This window comes from Ascidia mentula, chromosome 1 (assembly GCF_947561715.1).
Source record: "Ascidia mentula chromosome 1, kaAscMent1.1, whole genome shotgun sequence".
Lineage (NCBI taxonomy): Eukaryota > Metazoa > Chordata > Ascidiacea > Phlebobranchia > Ascidiidae > Ascidia > Ascidia mentula.
In genome coordinates this window covers 10,070,645-10,090,137 of record NC_138566.1, presented here as the reverse complement: position 1 = coordinate 10,090,137, position 19,493 = coordinate 10,070,645, and the positions used below count along the sequence as shown (strand labels likewise).

Genomic DNA, 19,493 nt, shown 5'->3' with positions numbered 1-19,493 from the left:
ATTTATGCCCGACCGGTCACTCAACAATATTGCTGCATTTTTGATGAGTTCTGCATTGATCAAAATATTGAACTATTTTATGCTTGCATCTTTCGACACACCCCTTTGGCATTTTAACGTCTTTCTATACAACTCGGTGGAAACAAAGAGAAAAAAAAGCTATTGAATTGGACAGGAAAGGACAACAAACTGTTAGTAAGCTGCATGAGTTTAACTCAACGACCGCCAGTATGGTCTGGGAAACAGAACAGGAAGCATTCGCGTTTCTGTGATATCATTTATTTTATTCTCTCAGAAGCTTGCTATTTTTTTTTCTACTTTGTGAATATCTGATATCGATGGAAATTAATATTTGATACTGGAATTAAAGTTTTCTTAAAGGCTCATTTAAACATTCAGACAAGTGGTGAAAGAGTAAACTTTTTAAAAATCATAAAATAAGGCCGAATTTAAATTGCGTTTTTGAGTTCCACAGTTCGAGCTGTTACGACTTTTTAATAACGATCAAATCAGTGGTGCTTGTTTTTAGGGCAAATAATTACTACCGATGATGACGTGGAGTATGGGATGAACTTTATAACCACGCGGGTAATAAACACAAACGTACGAAAACACCAAACAAACTTCTGCGAGCCCCATTTCTACACGACCTCCACAGTGCACTTTTCATACAGGCCTTTAGCGGTGAGAAAGGCATCTTGCTTTGGATCGCGTCCAAGGAAGTTCCGAAGCATTTGATCGGCGTCGATTGAGCCACCGGGTCTGAGAATCTTGTCGCGATAGTCGCGGCCCACGGCGGTGCTCATTATACCTTCGGACTTGAACCTGACAAAAAGTGACACAGATGCGACAAAAAGTGAAAGGCGCACACCATCCTTGGGGCATCGATACTCTACACCGTGAAATCAAATATTTTTAATCTTCAGTTGAATGGTTGGTAATGTCGTTTGGGTCAGTGAGGTGTCCGACCTTTTAATCGCACTGCGATTCGGTTTCATGTAATTGTTATTATACGCGGTCCGGTTAAAAACGGTGACAAACATTTACAGCAAAATAGAAATCGAATTAGTGCTTGTAAATTTTTAATATAACATATCAAAAAGCAAGTGTATCTACTAGTGATGTGCCGGACCAAAACCTAGTCGCTGAAGCGAAAATACAAACGATGCGTGTGATTTTTAACGACCAATCTGTAAATTTATGACGTCATTGCATATTCGACACATCCCTATTTGCTATGACTGTATTTTCAGACAAATAACAGACAAACAATTTTTTCCATGCAATGTTGCAACAATCGCCACGCCACGATTTACATTTTTTGGCTTGGAGGATTTCAAAAAGTACTTCCTACCTGGTGTAAAACATGTCGTAGCAGAAAACTTCGCTCCACAAGTACCCGTAATATTGTGCGTCGTAACCACCCGCCAAGTGGCCGAATGTGGCTGGCATACAAGTTCCTGGGGTGGCGGGAATTCCGAGGATGTCTTGACAAGCATCGGCGTAAATCTATACAGTAACAAAATGGCAGAAAGGCAAAACAAGTCCACCAAAGGTATTTCCAAGCAGGGTTGTTGGGGCGCGAAAAATTAGGTGATCCCGCGAAAATATGTTAGTTTGACCACAGTTATGACGTACCAATGTTCTAATTTTGCCAAGTACTTTCGTGCAATTACTCGGATTCGCAATTTGTCGTTACAACGCTGACTCCAACACTACAACCCTGCTTTTAGGTACTCTAGTTCGATTCACGTTAAACTCAATGGCAATTTTTTATCGGGTCCAAAGGGACATTTCACACACAAAAAAAAACAGTTTTAAACTTCCCGATCCTTTACGTTGTGCAATGAATTTAAACAGCTAACTATTGTCAAAATGGCAGTTGAAAACTTATATGTCCAACGCTCTGGTAAATAGCTGGGTAAAAAATGTGGCCACATGGAACGACCAATGGTCAGTGTAAGCATCCGTGAAATTAGGAAGAAGTGGGTATACCAGCGTGGCGGAGTACAGATTCATACAACCACAATTGTAAGTTACCTGTTCGGGGTCGGCGTCGGCCACTGTGTGAATGTTTAAGTCAAGAGAGCCGAGCGCGATCTGACGCAGGTAGAAAACGCCGGTGTTGGCATTTCTTGACTTTACCAAAGTATGGATCATTTCGTCGGGCAAGTCACTGCCGTCCTGTGATGCAAGTAGGGGATTGTAATTGTTATATAAACTTGCGTACTAATTAAAACGCGACAGTGGGTATATGGATGTATAATTGGTTTTGTTTGCTTTTACATTACAATAGTGCTCCGTGTTGAAGCGTAACTGTAACTTGTAAAGATGTATTTTCTGGGCAAATTTTATTGTTACAACATTTGTTTCTTCCTTGAATCTTCCGTCGATTCACCTAAAAAATCCGCTGGATCGCGACGCCACGTTAGGGAACCTCCTGTGTTGTACGTCATAATAAAAATTACAGCTTCGAAAGCTTGTGCTTGCGTCAAGTTGGTGTATTTTGAGCAGAGGTGTGCCACAGAATTATTTAGGATTGTTAATGTGATGTGAGTGAAAAAGAGCTGCGTAGCACTGCGATACAATCAGATGACAACTCGATTTGTTCTATTGTACTGATAGCTTTTTTTTAAAGAAAGAACCCTTTTGGAAAGACGTAAAAAATAGCCATCAGCAATCTGAAACAAGTAAGTTGTTAGTAACCTTGTAATGTTCGGACATTCGGCGAAGAGGTTCGACTTCCCAGCACCAGTTTTCGAGCATTTGTGAGGGAGCTTCAACGAAATCTCGTTCAACGCTCGTCCCACTAAACTCTTGGAATTCGGCCTGAACGGGCGAAAATTCAGATGCATGGAATGGTGACGTGGCCAAGCAAATCGATGGAAATTTAAGAATAAAATTATAATTACAAATTTTTACCGAACGAGCTTGTCATCTAACTAACGTTTGGTGGTTTAATTGTCTCTTTGCATTAAAGCAGTGGTTCTTAACCTTTTAAACCCGTCGAACCCCAGTAACATTAGGCATAAGATAAGCAAAAATAGCAGACGAAACGGAACACGAAATGAAATCAATCTATCACACAAGGGGTTTCTGTGTCCAGGCAAAGTCATTTTCGATTTTAATTAATTTAATAGAAAAATATGACTGAAAGGTTCGCTAATTTTTTGTGAATCGTTGGACCTTCGTCGAACCACTGAAACGTCGCCATCGAACCCATGTTAAGAATCACTGCATTAAAGGTTTGCTGATTTCTGGCTTAATTTGATCGCAATTTAAGAAATTTTGAAGCTATTTTTTCACGATCACCGACGTTTTTCTACCAATTTACTTCTGCGCATATCTGATGCATCACGTGACCAAACTCGTGGAAGAAAGTTTCAACTTCGTCGTGTGTAAGTAGGGAAGGTGTGTCAGCTGTCGGTTTGGTGAAGTTGGCGACCATCGCCGCTACAGCTGCAAAAAATCAACCAAATCATTAACCACAAAAACAAAAAACTGGTAAAGTTTGGCTCAATGTGCCACAAAAGTAATTCTACAAGCGGAATAATTATATCCATCTCCAAATATTTGCTCCGAAATCATTATGACGACTTTTGAAAGCCAAAACTCATCGGAAAGCAACGGTTGTGAATGGCATTTCATCAACACTCGAATTACGTTGTAGGTTATTCAGAACCATCAATCAACGGTAGCCAAATTTGACTTCAAGAAAAGTTTCAATGATTCTACCCAGTTGCCTGCTTCCATCTGGCTTTAAACAGCCTGGAACCAAACCAAAGCAAGCGGCGTGACCGTATTTTCCGTCGCGCGGATGAAGATCCAAGTAAAAGTGTCCAATCAACTTCCGGCTTTCTGCGTCACTCACGGAGTACAACGATACGTCACTGTGCCACGTGACCGGGTTGTCCACTCGTTCAAATCTAAGATTTTTATTAATTCTTAGCAATCTTCATACAAACGTCCGGATAAAGAGGATAATCCTTTCAACTTTTAACTTCAAACAAACTTTGAATACTTTAATTTCCTAAGCCACTGATAATTTTAAATTCAAACACTGGCTGTCTAATTAAATTTACATGAAATCCACTCAAGTCTTTTCTATACCAAAAGGATAATTTCGCTTTGTCATATTCGCAAAGTCATATATTGCAAGATAGGCAATATCAATAACTTACTTGAGACCAAGTAACTGCTGATAAATGTCCAACAGCCCCTTAGTGACAATATCAATTGGAAAATACTCCTTGAGTTTGTTCTGGTCAACCGAATACTTTTGCTCTTCGATTTTTGTCATGTAAAATCTACAAATAAACACTAGCAAAGAAAGATGCAAGGCACATGACTACAGAAAAGCTATATTTAAGGGGAAAAATTGACCCAACCTTAAATCCCACATGTTAATTTTCCCATCAAAGATCTCATTCGATGATTTGCAATCTTCCTTTTTCATAGCAAGCATCTCTGCCCGATCGGCATCACCCAACGGTTTAAGTTTTTCTGGAAAATTAAAGACAAATAGTTTGTGTGTGGTTGTTAACCCTGGCTTGTAGGAAAATAGAATGAGCAACATAGAATCTATTGAAAACTGTGTTGGGACAATATTTTCCACAAAGATCCGCAATATCAAAGCAAGTCTAAAACCCTCCTATTAACATTACAAACAGCAGAAAGTATTGAACATTTGTTCATTCAACTACGTGCAAGTTTGTTGACGAATTCTTGTACGCGACTCGGGTGTTTTGCCATTCTCATGTCGTGAATAAATTCTGCGTGGCTTTCAAATCCAAGTAGTTCGGCTTTTTCAGCACGCAGCGATACAAGCTCACACAAAAAAGCGGAGTTGGTCTGAAAAATGTTTTGTTGGTATTTCAAGATTAGTTAAATATGTTAGGTATACTATATAGTAACACAACTAAGTTAGCAAAATATTTAGCTCTTTAAATAAGTATGTGCTCACTTCTTTGCAACGACTGTTAAAAGCAGTTTCCATTTGTTTTCTTGTGTTGGAAACAGAACATTTCTTCATTAATGGAAAGTAATGGGGATATTTAAGTGTGACAACATATCTTTCATTCTTGTTCTTTTCCAATGCATCAATAAAATCTACAAAACATTTCAATTCAGAAATACATTTCAATAAAAAAGTATTTAATATATATTTATATATATACAAGTATATATAATAAGTTTTTGTGTGCATATTTTAAAGGTTATATGAGGTAGCATAGGCGCCTAGTCCGGGGGGGCAGGGGGGGCGGCGCCCCCCCCCCCCCCAGGTTTTTAAAAAAAGATAACGAGTGGCTATTACGCGCGTCTGTCCGCACCACGTAACTCGTCGCATTCGTAACGTTCGAAGATAAAAAGACCTAAAACAATGTGTTTCTTGCACGACGCACACAAAGTATGTTGACCTAGATTCGCTTGCGTAACTGACATCGGTTGTTGCAACGTCAGTCTCGCAGTGTGATATGCCAACAGGTACGTATTGGTTGTGTCGTAGACCGATCTTGTGTGTTTACCGTTGACGCCGCCCTTTTGGCTAATACGTCTCATGCATTGAAATTCAAACACAGTTTTTCGATATTTGATGACGTCATAGTAACAAATTATGACGTCATAATATAGCCGCCTCCCCTGGAAAAATGAAAACTAGGCGCCTATGTGAGGTAGTGAATATTCGGCTATAGTAGTAAGATTATTTGAGGTAAAAAAAATAAGTTTTATTTGGGGCCCAAAGTTAAACAATAAACAACAATTGGGGGGGAATTTTAATTTTTGAAAAAATTAAATAATATCTCAAAGACAAACAATATTTCCCTTGCCCATATAGAAGATAATATTATTTATATTAAAGAGATACAAAACCGTAAGTTATGATCGTAAATAACTCATCTGTTATCGCATTTATTTTTGAGAACATTTAAAAGCTTTTATTACTCAAACTTTACTTTTACTAATTATACCTTTGGGCAAACCTTTCAACTCTGACAAAGTAAATGATAATGTTTCATTGGCTTCGTTTAAGTTTTTTTGAAAGTCAATCCCAACTTCTGTGATCCTCTTTTTTATGCTCTACAATTCAACAAACACATATGTCACACACAACATTGTCACTGCGTCAAGAATGCAAACTTAAAAAGCTTTACTTTAATTCTTTCTTGCTTAGTTTTGTCCAGATGTAGACCATTCCTTTTTCCAAGTTTAACCATTCTTTCCAAAAGCCTCTTGCCCTCGTCTGTGCAGTCATGGTCAGACTGCTGACTAACTGCTACAATTCTAAAGCAAATACACAGGATTGTAAGCTCTGCATTAATCAAAATTGTACAGAAATGTTAAGCCCAACCTGTCAAATACGTCTTGTCTCATGCTCAACTCCACTTCAAACTCGGAAATCTTCTTGTCGGCTGTGGTGCTTGCATCACGTAAGGTCTTGTCTGGATGCACATGTTGATAAAAGTCAAGGTTGTTTCTGCGAAAAAGTTATACAATAAATATTAACAATTGTTAGGAACAAGCCAATATCTTACAAATAACACATTTTTTTGCAAGTTTGAATTTTACAATGCAATATTTCTATTCAATAGCTATTACATTTATAAGATTCACAGTCCAGCTGGAACAACCACTTATTCCTAGCAAGTCATAGTGTGCACGTAACCCTGCTTTACACTTAACCCTAATCACACAGGGAAAAACACATGCATATGTCATGCCGTATTTTGTGCATGCAATAAATGTACATATATATACACAATGGACTTGCAGCAGAATTGTTTCTTCAGCCAATCCAAGAACTTATCATTTACACAAAAATTATCATGAGCCTACAATGACAAAAAAATAATTCCCTTCCATTCAAGACATAATATTCACTATGTAACAGTTACCTCATAATGGAATAGGAACTATCCAAGTTTGCTATCACTTTGACAGTATTGCCAAAGTCTAAATCCTTATTGGAAACACTGGCAACTTGGTCATATACTTTACGAGCATCTTGCATCAGCTCATCAGCAGCCAATGCTATGTCATCAGTAGTCATATTCCATTGCAGAAACTCCATTTTTTGGGATGGTTTTCCGACAGATAAATACTCTGAAAATGCATACATAATTGTTTTCTGTTGAGGGTAGGTATTGGTTGCGTTTTATCACTGATAATTGGTTACATTCTACTGAGGATTGTTGGTTACGTTTTGCCTGTAGTAGCGTCCATGCAGTCACATCTTTGTAACATATTAATACTTGCAGTATGCACGGATTAGACGGGACTTTGTTTGGGTATTCTATGATTGCAAGCTCAGGTTGCACACATTAAAATAACTAACCAAAGGAAATTTAACTTACTAGCAAGGTTGTTTGGCAAAATTTTTCTGACCAAAATAATATTGTTGTTAACTACCGTTGTTTGTACCGTATGTGAAAACTTGACTAGATAACGGGCCCACACTTTAAGCATACCAGTAAGTTAACGGGTGTTGCTATAACTCCGCAACAAAGTTAGCTACTCAATTTATCCGATGTAATGTAATATGCGAAATACCGTGCCCATGCAATCTTTCTACTTCACATCACAACTGACGCTATAATAACATTAGTCACGCTTTTTTCAATATCCATGTGAGTTTACGGCAAAGTAGGCTGACCCTATTAAGCAAAAGCAGTGAAGTATTTGATACTTTGTACCGGGATCAGTTCTGCTGAAGTATCATATCAAATCAAATAAAGTTTCAACCCTTAAATATATGCACCTTCCAGCAAAATTACGTATAGATGAAAAAAGTTATTCACGCGTAAAACATTTCGCTGTGGATTCACTTGCATGTGATGTTTAGTCTGCTCAGGTCTCATCATGCCTTTAAGGAAACGGTGTGATCAATGTGTGATGTACCGAACAATTTTGTAGATCCCGCAGTTCTAAAATGTTGCATGCATGTTGGTTTTGGATACGTTTTGAAATACAGCATGCATTTAATTTACTGTTTTTCATGGACTGTTTATGAATCCAGTCGTGATTTATCATTCAAATTATACCTGACTGAAAGGAACTAGTTTCATTCACTTACCCTATAATCTAAACAAAACTACGATGAACTTGAATGTAATCGGGTAAACAATTTCGGTGGAATACTACACGAACAATCGTCTTCTGCATGTTTTATTTCCGCCCTTTATTATTGCCACTTTTGGCGCTATGGAGAAATGAATGCCGCAGCTGCAGTAGTTGCCTAATTTCTCCTCACTATGACGTAATAATAATGTATAAATACTGCCGGTTCGCTTTGGGCTGTGGAGGAAGGACGGTTGTACTTGCGTTGGGTTATTGTACTTCGTTGCCTAGTTGCAGCTTTGGCATAGAAGGTTGGACTTCCTTTAGCACCTTTAGCATTTGTGACATTTGAGAAAAGGTGAATGTTGACTGTGGCTGCTGGGAGGTTATACTACAAGTCTACAAACAATACGTTTTACGACACCCTTGGGACTCTCTTAACATGCAAGCTGAAAGTTCTGTAACATATGGAAGGTTAACAGTCAATCCCGTTCTAATTAAAAAATAAATAAATCTGTGTTTAAAGGGAATTATTTATTACGATTATTACGTGTATCAATTGGCTATTAAGAATATTTTTCATTTATTTAATGTGTTTCTTGCTGGAGCCAAGAGCACTTTGCAAGAGATTGTTATATCTAAAAAGTGTAATTTCCGAAATATGTGACAAGTTTAATAAATATTAACCAGCAAGTAATTTTGAAATAAAGTTTTTATAGCTGCAACAAAATGTTAAAAGTGTGGTTGTGTGATTAAGTTTTGTGAAAATAAACTATTTACTTTTACACAATTTACAGAAAATATTATTAAGCCATTTTTCGTATTAATTGAACATACATGTGAAATTTTTTTCTTAATTGTGAAATAACAAAAATATAGCAGAACTGCAATAAGTTACATATCACTTTTATATACCATCATATGGTTAATTATTAAGCTTGCATGACTGTGTCTGAGAGCCTTGTTTAGTGACACCTCTTTGCAACCATAAAAGTTTACAATTATGTCATTCACACCACTTCTGTTTGCTATTAAAGCTGTCTGTATGTCATATGTGGCATGTTCGTGTACTTTTTGAACTGACAGCCTTGTCGTAAAGTTTAAGTTTTGCTGGTAATTTGGTTTTTATTTTGTGTGGTCCATGAACTGTTGTATACGTAAGATATATGGTTGTTAGTTATCCATCCAGAAAAGTTTATCACATTCAAAAGACCTAGTTATGAGTTTTGTTTAGTGTTGGAGGCGTAAGTGTTTCCGTAGATGATTATTTACTCTAATAAAGTTTCAGAACTGAACATAGAGTAGGTGTTTCTCATGTCAAGATTATTCTAACCTTTGTTTTCTTTGTTAAAGAGCTTTATAACTTTCTCAATAATGTCGTGGTGGTGGATTTCTCTTGTCTACCTGACTGAAGGTCTGGCAGCCTTCGGAATTGGTTTGGAAATAGCTCTTCTCACCATGCACTTTTGTTCCATTATTTATTCGTAAGTATTATTCACAATTTTATTTGCACCATTTCTAAATTTTTTGTACCATAACTTATATTTACCTTGCATACTTCAGGCACATATATGTTTGAAGTCCAAGTCTTCATATCATGATTCACTGTTTGCAGAAAACTTTATATGAACAAAAAGCCACCCGATCTTATGAAGGCTGAGATAGAAGGAGTTTCCCTTTTAAAGCCTCTGAAAGGTGTGGATCCCAACTTAGAGGATAACCTAGAAACATTTTTTGAAATAGATTATCCACAAGTAAGTGTATTTACTACCTTGTCACAGACCTTTTGATTTTAACTAATAGTTACCGTTTCAAAATTTAGTATGAAATTTTGTTCTGCATACAAGACGATGACGACCCGGCAAATGAAGTCGTAAGGCGACTGATAAAAAAGCACCCAAATATCGATGCGAGAATTGTGTCAGGTAGACACATTTTAAATTACTAATTAAATGTGACCAACTAGATTTGTAATCTAAATATTATATTGTACTGAGATAATATCTGCCACTTTTTTCCAACTTTTGTTCACCAACGCTTGCGTTTATTTGTGCCTGAAGAACACATTGTTAAAATATAATATGTCAGCAACAGCAACATAATATTATGTTATACTACCAGTTAACTAAACTTTGAGTATCATTACTTTTACTGTAGGTGGTAAAAGGGTTGGGGCTAATCCAAAAATTAACAATCTGATGCCTGGATATGAAGTAATGAAGTACAACTTGTTCTGGATATGCGACTCAGGAGTAAGGGTATTGCCTTTGACGTTGCGTGACATGGTTTCAAAAATGACCGATAAAGTTGCCCTTGTGCATGCTGTACCATACACATCCAATAGAAAAGGCTTTTCAAGCACTGTTGAAAAGGTAACTTTGCACACTAACTTCTCGGTTTCGTCAAGCTTTAAGTAAATCTATTTTTTTAAGATATACTTTGGAACACAACACACTAGAGTCTACATCAGTGCACATTTAATTGGCGTTATTTGCATGACTGGTATGTCAACATTACTGCGAAAGGATTACTTTGACAAATGCACAGGGGGCCTTGGGAAGCTGTCACAATATATTGCAGAGGATTATTTCATGGCAAAGCTTTTAGCGGACAAGTAAGTTGATTTCTAAGTGAAACTACTGCATTTAAACTTAAGTTTTTTGAATATTGCGAGACATCACAAAGTTTGCATGGAATAAAAGTGCCTAAGTTCGTAAACATTATGTATATTTTTCCAGTGGTTATAAGATGACATTGGCTTCCTACCCCGCGCTGCAGAACTCTGGCAACTATGGCATCGGCAACTTTGTGCAGAGAATGATAAGGTAAGCCTTCAAAGAACATCGACTATGCCAGTTGTATGCCTAATAGTATGTTTGTCGTGACTGTGTGCCAACGAGATTACATAAGCGGGTATCTCTGGGGCCCAGCAAGTCGTATCAGTTATTCATGAGCTAGTGGTGTCATTGCAGGCAACTGGCACTGATAGTCCTAGCTAAAGCGCACGTTCTCATGGCCCTTTAACTCACGGCGCTTGGGAGTAGAAGTAAGGCCAACTTTAGTATATGTGAATGGACGCACTTTACGCGATGAAGCGTTGCCGTTTTGATCGCCCGGCTAGTAAGGGTGACAACAAAGCGGCCTTCTTGTGTGTCATTGTTGTTTATTTGCCGTACGGCTGCGTAGTCATGGTAGCACTTTTGATTGTTTTGTTTATTCGGTGCCACACGTAGGAGAATCGTGCAATATGATCGGTGTCCTTTTGTCTTGTTGTAATTCTGACCCTACATGTGGCCACACTTGCGCGTTTCATGCCATGGTTTCTAAAAAGTGCACCCTGCGTAACGTTTCAGAACATGTATGTCCTTTCGGGCGTGAAATTCCTGACTCCTGACAAAGTGAGATGGAATTTATGATTTTGTGCAGTTTTCTATACCAAATGATCCAACATATGATTCAACACTACGTCTATTTAGCTGTGTGGCGCAAATAGGACAACACTACGTGTTCGGCTTTCATCCAATTGTCCCGGTGTATCTATATGGCAAATTGCTTGTTGAGCCTCCCAAAGCAAACGCACGTTTACATTGCACGACAATATCTCATAACCGTGATATCGCCAAGCCTGAAAAAACGTTCAAGCCCATCTTTCTGGGTATAGCGATCATGTTGCCCCAAAAAATGATCAATTAAATTTGTCACAAATCCACATCACATGTTCATTTTGCTTGGCTGGTTTACTTACTTCTGTCGCCGAGAATCAAAGCCAGCGTGGAGCGATTACGTTTAATGATAAGCTAGTGTGGATTTTCCAAAAGCTGTAAGCAGCGTAGGTGATGTACCACAAACACCTACATAAGCATAATATACAGTATACAGAAGCGGAAAAAGCTATGTTATGCGCCCACACTCGTAACCTCCAATAGCTAAATGCTTGAATGGCTGCAGGATTAGGTACCTACGGTTTAAGTAGGAAGTAGTCGCATTCCTTCCTGGAAGCTGCCCTTTGACGCTCAACCGACTGAGGAACTTTATCGAGTTTTTTTCCAATCACTATTTTAACTGCATAATTCACCAAGTATGCCAGTTTCATGCATATCTACTTAGAAAAAAACTGTTGTTGCGTTGAGCTCTGAAAGTTGGTTAGAGGGCACGCCTTACGCTTGCTCACAGTCTTTCGTATCTGTTTAAGTTCACGTCCGATTAGGGCAGACCTTTTTACAAGTCTTTCGCGTAAATACAAATATGCCGGAACAATACGAGCAGTGTACACATTACTCTCAAAGTATTTGAATTACTGCATTTCAATCGCAGATAACGCTTGTTATATTTGTGTCATCACGGCATTCCCATCAAAAGCGCATTTAATGAACGGATATTAATAGGCTGGTATTAGCGAAACGCCTCCGGGGCTGCCGAGGCTGCTTTAAGTTTGCAAGTGGCACCTGGCGATCTGCATCAATGCTTGGCTTCTGCATCGAATACTATTACTATATGTCGCATCCGGGAAGGATTTGCGAGGAGCATTTATGGCCATAAAGCGCAACATTTTACAGCTGTTCGTTGTCCATTGTGGCTTCAAGCACAGAATGGTTTCGTTGCACAATCAATGTTGACCTTTAACCGTACCAATTTGACTCTTTTCGCGTCCATTACTGCAACTGAGATGCGACCACTTAAGTGTTATGGTAAAATCGAACTCTGTTACGTCATATGTCCACTCGACATGTTCATTCTACTCCAGTACATTTACGGCCGAGGTATGACGTAACGTCACATTTAAGTATCATGTGACCCGGGTGCGTGACTAGCGCGTGTTGGCTTCGGCGCGAAGTCACGCGTTGGACCTGAACCTTTCTCTTTGGATCATTCTAATATTACTCACTAAGTACATACCAGCGCCCACACGCACAAGTTTAAAGTTCCATTCAATATCGGGGCCCCAGAATGTAACTTCCGCAAAAGAACAGCCGCGTATGGCCGTTAAACATTAACAACAATTCGTTATCGGATTGGTTTTAAAAGCTTTTATGCCCGCCCCACATCACGGTCTGAATTGCGCAGTTACGACGCTGTTTGCAATTACGGGTTCAGTCGGTTTGTTTGCCCACATATTGCGCGCTCACCTCGTTTTTGGAGAAGGCGTACAGCCTGGAACCAACTATCGTCAGCTTGGTACGGTTTCTTGTATACTCGAAAATAGTACTCATCCATTACGCGTTGTCTCCACCTACCATACGGTGGCAAATCTGTACTGGAAACGGCAATAGGTTTATTGTGGGCTACTGACCGGAAAGAATACTAGAAAAATTACTCCTTGGGACATTTTGATAAACATTAACAAAAATGTGATTTATTGGTAGCATCATACCACACAGACATACACCCCAAAGTCGTTTATTAACTACAGTAGCCAATGCATTAAAATGACAGTTACTAATAAACAGGGTTGTCATACTGTCCTTGTTTCTAAGATTGATTTGTGACTCAGTGTTCTTATGTTTAGGCATTTTCAAGGTGTTTTAGACTTGTTTTGATTCTAAACAAGGTTAAATTGCATGTCTTTTCATCGTCATGTTGAAAGATCTGTAAAATGTAGAATCATTTGAGGTAAATCACATTTCTTTCCGGTTATCCCTATTATTGGTTTCACTGTCCTGCAAAAAATGATCCTTTTAAGATTATTTTAGATTGTGTATTATATGTTGTGGTACATTGCATTTGTTTCCTGTTCCTGATTGTCTGAGCTTTGGCACTGGAAGAAGAAAACACTTGTCCAACATCCAATAATATTTGCTTTCTTGTTTCTGTCAAGATTAAGAAACTCTAAATGTGTAAAATTTGTGTTTCACATTAAAATTTTAATTGTTGCTCACAGATGGACTAAACTGCGTGTTGCCATGGTGCCACTGGCTGTGATGCTGGAACCATTCTCAGAGTGCTTCCTCTCGGGACTCGTATTCTCATGGTCCTGCCTCCACTTTTTCCGCTGGAATATGTTGGTTGTATTCCTGTACCACGTTCTGGTGTGGTTTGTGCTTGATTACATCCTCTTCCGCCAGCTGGAGGTAGGTCCCAAAGTTTTACATATGGTTGGTTGCTTGAAATTGGTTTGCTATTGTGCTGGGACTCGTCAGATATTGCCATGGTCCACTTAGTGTCTTTACTATGGGCAAAGTGTTTATATTTGCAAAAATTGTTTGATGAATGATAAAAACGCACTTAGCGACACCTGTAATGGGACATGTAACGATTTCGAAAATAGAAGTTCTTGTATTGCCACTGGCGCTCTATAACGTTTAAATTCCTGCACGATTTACGTACAAGTTGTTCGACCCAACGGCTGTTTTTTTGCGTTGTGTGCAGTTGATGGGGCCGAGTGTATCTGCTCGTTTTTTTCAGGTTCGTATTCTCTAGAACCCATTGTGTTTAATTTAGCTTTTATTTGACAATAGAAGCTGCCTCATATGTTGTATTATGTTTCATATTAAGCGTGTAGCACAAAATGTAATGCGGCAATGGCATGCTTTTAAATATTGGTTGGATTGCCGTCGGCATGTTCTGACCGCTTATCTGCTCCAAGAAATCTTTGATTTTCATCGGCTTGGTTTTTATTTGGGTTTGCTCGAGTTCCATTTGTTGTGCTAACTGCTTCACCACAGTGTTTTTATTCTTTTTGCTTGTGGTTAAAAGCATAAGAAACCGGAATAGTTTAAAGTCGTTCGTTTTTTACTCTTGAATTGAATTGTAGTAAATATCATTTGGTGAAAACACGGGAAAGCGGTGCATATTATTTTTCAAATCGGATCGGAGCTTAAACAACATGAACGAAATTGGCAAACATATTGTAAATATGCTTCAACGTTCAAATATGCCTTTTCTTTATACCCGTTCTTCCGTTCACGAAGGCAGCGTTTCTTTCAACATGCACCTTGCCTTTATTCCTACAGAACGGACACCTGCAGATGAGCAAATGCGATTTTCTGGTGGCCTGGTTTGTGCGTGAGACCCTCACACCCTACATCATTCTCTCAGCTCTTTGGGACCCAACCATTAGCTGGAGAACGGGAAAGTACCGACTTCGGTGCGGCGGCAAGGCCGAAGAAGTTTTGGACGTATAACAGCTAGCATGTGGCTGTCGTTTTAAATTTTACCGACGTCACCCACTCGCGCCAAGTGCAGAAATGTGAATGTATATCTTTGTATTTACCGTTTGTTCGTTCTTCGCCACGAGGTACCGCGTGCATGTATATTGTCGCACCGCTGTATTATTTATTGCGCCAGAACCGTTTTTGTTTTTGCCGCGCACACTAGCGGGGAGTACCAACTCACCACAAGGTTCCACGCACAGAGCGCAGTCGCTTTTGACGAAACTTCGCAACGCATCAAAATGCCGGAAGAATCTTTTGACGGCGACAACACGAAACAAAGCCGAATGACGTAACGTTTTGCACAAACTTTCGACGGCCAGCGCTCTGTGGCATCCACTTCATTTCCCTGACCCGCGTTTCCTGTTCCCCTAATAGGCTGCAATATTATGCTATGTTCAAACCTCCTTATGCATTCATTCCTATTTGTCAGCCAGCAACAGAATTCCAGGGTCGTGTTGTTTACGCGATTATGTTAAACAAGAAGCCTCGTCATCATTTTACTAACAGGCAATCCACGCCTGTTCATTTACAAAAAGGTTTCTGTAACGTTTGTATGTCAGGTTGAATTAACCCGTGTAGAGATGTCATTACCATCCGAACCCACTTTGTGTTTTGTTATTGCTAGTATCTTCCAAAAGAGCATCTACACTAAAATTTGCACAGGCGTTTGACGTGGTACATGCCTATACCTTTGAAAGCTGTCCTGGTTCCTGTGGAAAATGCGCACCTGAACTATAAACGTTGTCCGCCAGTGGCATTTTTCGACACGTTCCAAACTTGTCTTGAGTTCCATGTTTTCAACAAACCCCAGGCTTCCTTCTGTGTCTTAAAGGCGACGTTATACAGTAACGCATTGGCAGGTCGCCGTGCAGCGAATTTTTTTATTGTGCCTTGGTTGAACATAACGCGTTTGCAGCGATCATATCGGGACGTTGAATCCCAAACCATACAGTTGTGTTCCGCATCGTACGACAAACGCATTTATTCTCCGACATTAATATTTTGTCTTTTTACCAATATTCGGTTGTTGTACGAACTATTCCCGCCTGTTTGTAATTAATAACGCGTCATATATACTTCTCACCGTTGTCCCCGTGTACCTGCACCATTTTTGTTCGTTTCATTTCCTTTACTTCGATTTAGCAGCGACCTTAAGGTCTTGCGGAGTTCTGTGCTTCGGCATCTGCCAGCTCCGTTTTGCTACTTTACTAAAAGAATTTCTGCAAAAAGTCTATTTAATAAAACAAATCCACTGATCCAAGGCATATTTCGTCCGAATAGTTTTAAACGTTGCAGACAGAAGTCTATTGTTGGTCGCGAGCTCCTAAGGTTTGGGTATATTTTGCCTTCAAGACCAAAAGCCGTTGTCAGAGATTCAGAATCTCAAGAGATAAAAGTGCTGGCTTGTTGTTATCAAGGTGAAAAAAGTAATAAACACTGGTGCAGCAAAAAGGTTCTGCAATATTAGAAATGAATTTTCACGTGGTTGAAAAGTTTCGGGAGTTACCATGAAAAGAAACTTTGGCAAAGAGCCATGTACTTATCGCGTATTTTTTTGGCGACACAATGTTTGATTGATCGTTTGTTGTGACAACTTCCTCTTAGTGGTTGAAGCACGCCACGAAGGTAACCTCCCCGTCAACAGTTTATTCCGCCAAAATGTGTCTTTTCAGCAGAATTTGTCTGTCGAAATCTGTCAATCTTGATAGTTATCTGATTGCAAACTCTCTTCCTGCTCAACCAATATGAGCCAAGATTCTGAACTTGGCCGTAATTAAGTAGGTTGTGACAACTGTGCGATATAAAACCTTTGCAAACGTAGGAAGTGTCATACACGACGTTTGCAAAGTCATCAAAAACGTTAGATCACTTGAGGTAAAAGAGGGACGAGGCAAAGGTTACAACATGAAGTTTTAGCGGAAAAATCGCTCTTGGTCGCCATCTACCGAAAAATTATTATGTTTCAAACCAAAGGTGACTGATTTAACCTGAAACAAAATTGAATCGTAAATGAAAGTACAGGAGTTACAATACGATCACTAAGATTAAAAGCTGCATAATTTTCTATATCACATGTTATTGTCAATAATAATTGTGATTTCAAATTCCTAAATACATGTAGCCTACTGTTTAAGTCACCATATTGAATACTTACTCTTTACCATTTTTTGTAATTATATTGCTGTGTCAGCGCTCCTCTGGACTAGGAAAAATGGTAGCGTTAAGTAAGATCAGGGCTTTTCAAAGTGTGGGTCACGATACTAAATGGGCTTCCCAAACACAATTTTAGGGGAGCGAAATCCTGTATTTATGACAGGGTCTTTATTGGTTGAATTTTATCAATTTATAGTATATGCTTCCCATCATGGGATCGCATTCGCATACAAATTTCGCAGAACAAAAAGGTTTGAGAAAGACCTTTTGCTGGGTCAGTGTATACAAGTAAATGGGTAAACGCAATGGTGAGAAACCTTTATCTGTGCCGTTTCAGTTGATGAATATCGAGGGGGGTCATGAAAAACACGTGTTTGAAAAATACATACAAAACAATTTAAACGTCCAACACAGCATTTCCTTTGAATTAATTGAATCCAGTACCCATTTCCTTCTAGTCTGAGTGTGTATTTTGCAGGCAAATTTTAAAAGGACTCATTTATGTATATTTTGCCAAACCACTGAAATATCCCTTGAAACGTCGCTTTGTGACAAAACTGTAGTGAAATGTGATAACAATAAAAGATGGAATGGACCATCGTTACGACACACAGCAAATAAATCATTACGTCATCTTGCAATGTACGTAGTAACTATTGTCAGAGACCACGACGAATAGACTACAAAACGAAACACTTGTAAACGTTTGGAAAACATGAAAAGGTAAACGCATTTCACTTTGTTTTACACATCAGATCGCTAATGTAGCATTATATTTATTGTTGTGCGATGCCTATGATTTCTATGCATCCAAAGTGATAGAAACTGGAGAAACTCCTTGAATGTTTCTGCAATTGCGTAATAAAATATTTCTCAACTGCCCGCATGTCCAATATTGGCGAAACAAAATTCCGGCGCCCATGTAGGCAGTAAAGGTGATTTCTTCACTGATATTCACCGTCTGTCGTAGGATCGCAGCCAGTCGCACTGGGAGGTAGTGATGTCTTGCGCCGGTTCCGGGTACCCTAAAAACGGACAAACAATTCGCAAATTACTCGATTTTGGGACCCAGTCTGTGATACTCGCCGACCGATTTTTCTGTTATTTGTTCTCAAGGTTTTTCGTGACGTGTTATACCATGTTAATAAATGCCCACGTTTATTTGTTCCATTCATGATAAGCTAACCTTAACGTAGCACTCTGTTTGACAATCTAACATTTTTGCCATACCGATGAAATACACGAATCGGTGTTAACAAACTGCCGGATCCAAATTATCCGGATAGTTAATTTCATTGATAACTATCCGGATCTGGCCGGGCCGGATAATTTGGAACTGTAAACATCACTATTGGGAGGTGACGGGTTGCGACAGGTTGCATGGTGACCACCCGGCCGTGCTGCAAAAAGCAAAACCCATCGAAACGCAAACGCCAACTCGGTTCTCAGAACGTTTCCTTTAATCCACATCGACAGACCTTAACGTCCCGAGGACAGTCCAATCGTGGTAGTTTTGGTTGAAGATGGTCGGGATCGTATGGAAGTTGCGCTTGTTGAGTTATCGTAGGTCTTGCTGATGATCAATCGCACGTTGTGATGTTGGTGTGCAGCGCTCTTAGGTCTGAAACGACAACGTATCCTACGGCAGTAAATTGTCCATTTAGGCGCAGAGTGTACAGTGTACAGAGTATAAATAAAAACACAAGAAAGCACCAGAAAAAATAGGACAAGAAAAACGCAATAAACGAACAGGGTGGAAGAAATCGGGTGTTGGTATTGAGATGTGAAAGATGGGCGGATTTTTTTTTTAATGATAGACAGGAGAGCGATCCAATGGTAGGGTTTACTTCCTCCCATATCTGTGGGCCCCTATATTTTAGCATACGTAAGCCGAAGGTGGTGTTAACCCTTCGGTGAAATAAGTTGTTTTGTGATGCATTTCTTGTGTAATGATCGTGCACTGTGTTTACTAACGCAAATAAGGAGTTGTAGGAGGCCGGTATGGAAATCGTGCATTGCTTTGGCCAATTCCAGTTTAAAATGTCTCTTATTTTTATGTCATCTAATTTCTCATATATTGGGGTGACGTGGGTTTGAAAGGAACTAAAAGTTACGGAACGGAGTATGTTATTG

The 19,493-nt window shown here is 39.1% G+C and overlaps 2 protein-coding genes across 6 annotated transcripts; one reads left to right on the top strand and one right to left on the bottom strand.

Annotated features, from left to right (window-relative positions):
* Positions 1 to 272: 272 nt before the first annotated feature.
* On the bottom strand, positions 273 to 7,874 carry LOC145915386 (thimet oligopeptidase-like). 4 transcript variants are annotated; one of them, XM_083002726.1, is made up of 15 exons: positions 7,757 to 7,874; positions 6,894 to 7,101; positions 6,350 to 6,475; positions 6,153 to 6,282; positions 5,970 to 6,078; positions 4,964 to 5,109; positions 4,704 to 4,851; positions 4,389 to 4,503; positions 4,182 to 4,307; positions 3,736 to 3,926; positions 3,335 to 3,459; positions 2,707 to 2,829; positions 2,041 to 2,184; positions 1,355 to 1,509; positions 273 to 825 (listed from the first exon to the last, which is right to left on the bottom strand). In XM_083002726.1, exons 1-15 carry the CDS (start codon positions 7,857 to 7,859, stop codon positions 642 to 644), a joined length of 2,133 nt encoding a protein of 710 aa, XP_082858852.1. In that variant the 5' UTR covers positions 7,860 to 7,874; the 3' UTR covers positions 273 to 641. The 4 variants fall into 4 exon arrangements, with proteins under 4 accessions (XP_082858852.1, XP_082858854.1, XP_082858851.1 ...); XM_083002728.1 differs by having other exon boundaries at positions 7,797 to 7,828; XM_083002725.1 differs by lacking the exon at positions 7,757 to 7,874 and adding an exon at positions 7,353 to 7,631.
* A 1,537-nt stretch (positions 7,875 to 9,411) lies between these two features.
* Positions 9,412 to 16,455, top strand: LOC145915433 (ceramide glucosyltransferase-like). Of its 2 annotated transcripts, XM_083002729.1 has the most exons (9): positions 9,412 to 9,539; positions 9,671 to 9,809; positions 9,878 to 9,980; positions 10,213 to 10,427; positions 10,488 to 10,669; positions 10,794 to 10,880; positions 13,934 to 14,123; positions 14,422 to 14,457; positions 15,006 to 16,455. In XM_083002729.1, the coding sequence occupies exons 1-9, from the start codon at positions 9,430 to 9,432 to the stop codon at positions 15,174 to 15,176; spliced, it is 1,233 nt and encodes a 410-aa protein (XP_082858855.1). In that variant the 5' UTR covers positions 9,412 to 9,429; the 3' UTR covers positions 15,177 to 16,455. The 2 variants fall into 2 exon arrangements, with proteins under 2 accessions (XP_082858855.1, XP_082858856.1); XM_083002730.1 differs by lacking the exon at positions 14,422 to 14,457.
* Positions 16,456 to 19,493: the final 3,038 nt, after the last annotated feature.

What these genes read in the sequence shown, in the direction of transcription:
- LOC145915386 (XM_083002725.1), bottom strand. Translation starts at nt 7,464, where the DNA reads ATGCTTAAAGTGTGGGCCCGTTATCTAGTCAAGTTTTCACATACGGTA. An exon ending in CAGCAGTTACTTGGTCTCAA is followed by an intron (nt 3,927 to 4,181) that starts GTAAGTTATTGA and finishes TAAAAATCTTAG; the next exon opens with ATTTGAACGAGTGGACAACC. An exon ending in TGCATCAGATATGCGCAGAA is followed by an intron (nt 2,830 to 3,334) that starts GTAAATTGGTAG and finishes TCGCCCGTTCAG; the next exon opens with GCCGAATTCCAAGAGTTTAG.
- LOC145915433 (XM_083002729.1), top strand. Translation starts at nt 9,430, where the DNA reads ATGTCGTGGTGGTGGATTTCTCTTGTCTACCTGACTGAAGGTCTGGCA. An exon ending in TTTCAAGCACTGTTGAAAAG is followed by an intron (nt 10,428 to 10,487) that starts GTAACTTTGCAC and finishes TATTTTTTTAAG; the next exon opens with ATATACTTTGGAACACAACA. An exon ending in TATCTGCTCGTTTTTTTCAG is followed by an intron (nt 14,458 to 15,005) that starts GTTCGTATTCTC and finishes TTATTCCTACAG; the next exon opens with AACGGACACCTGCAGATGAG.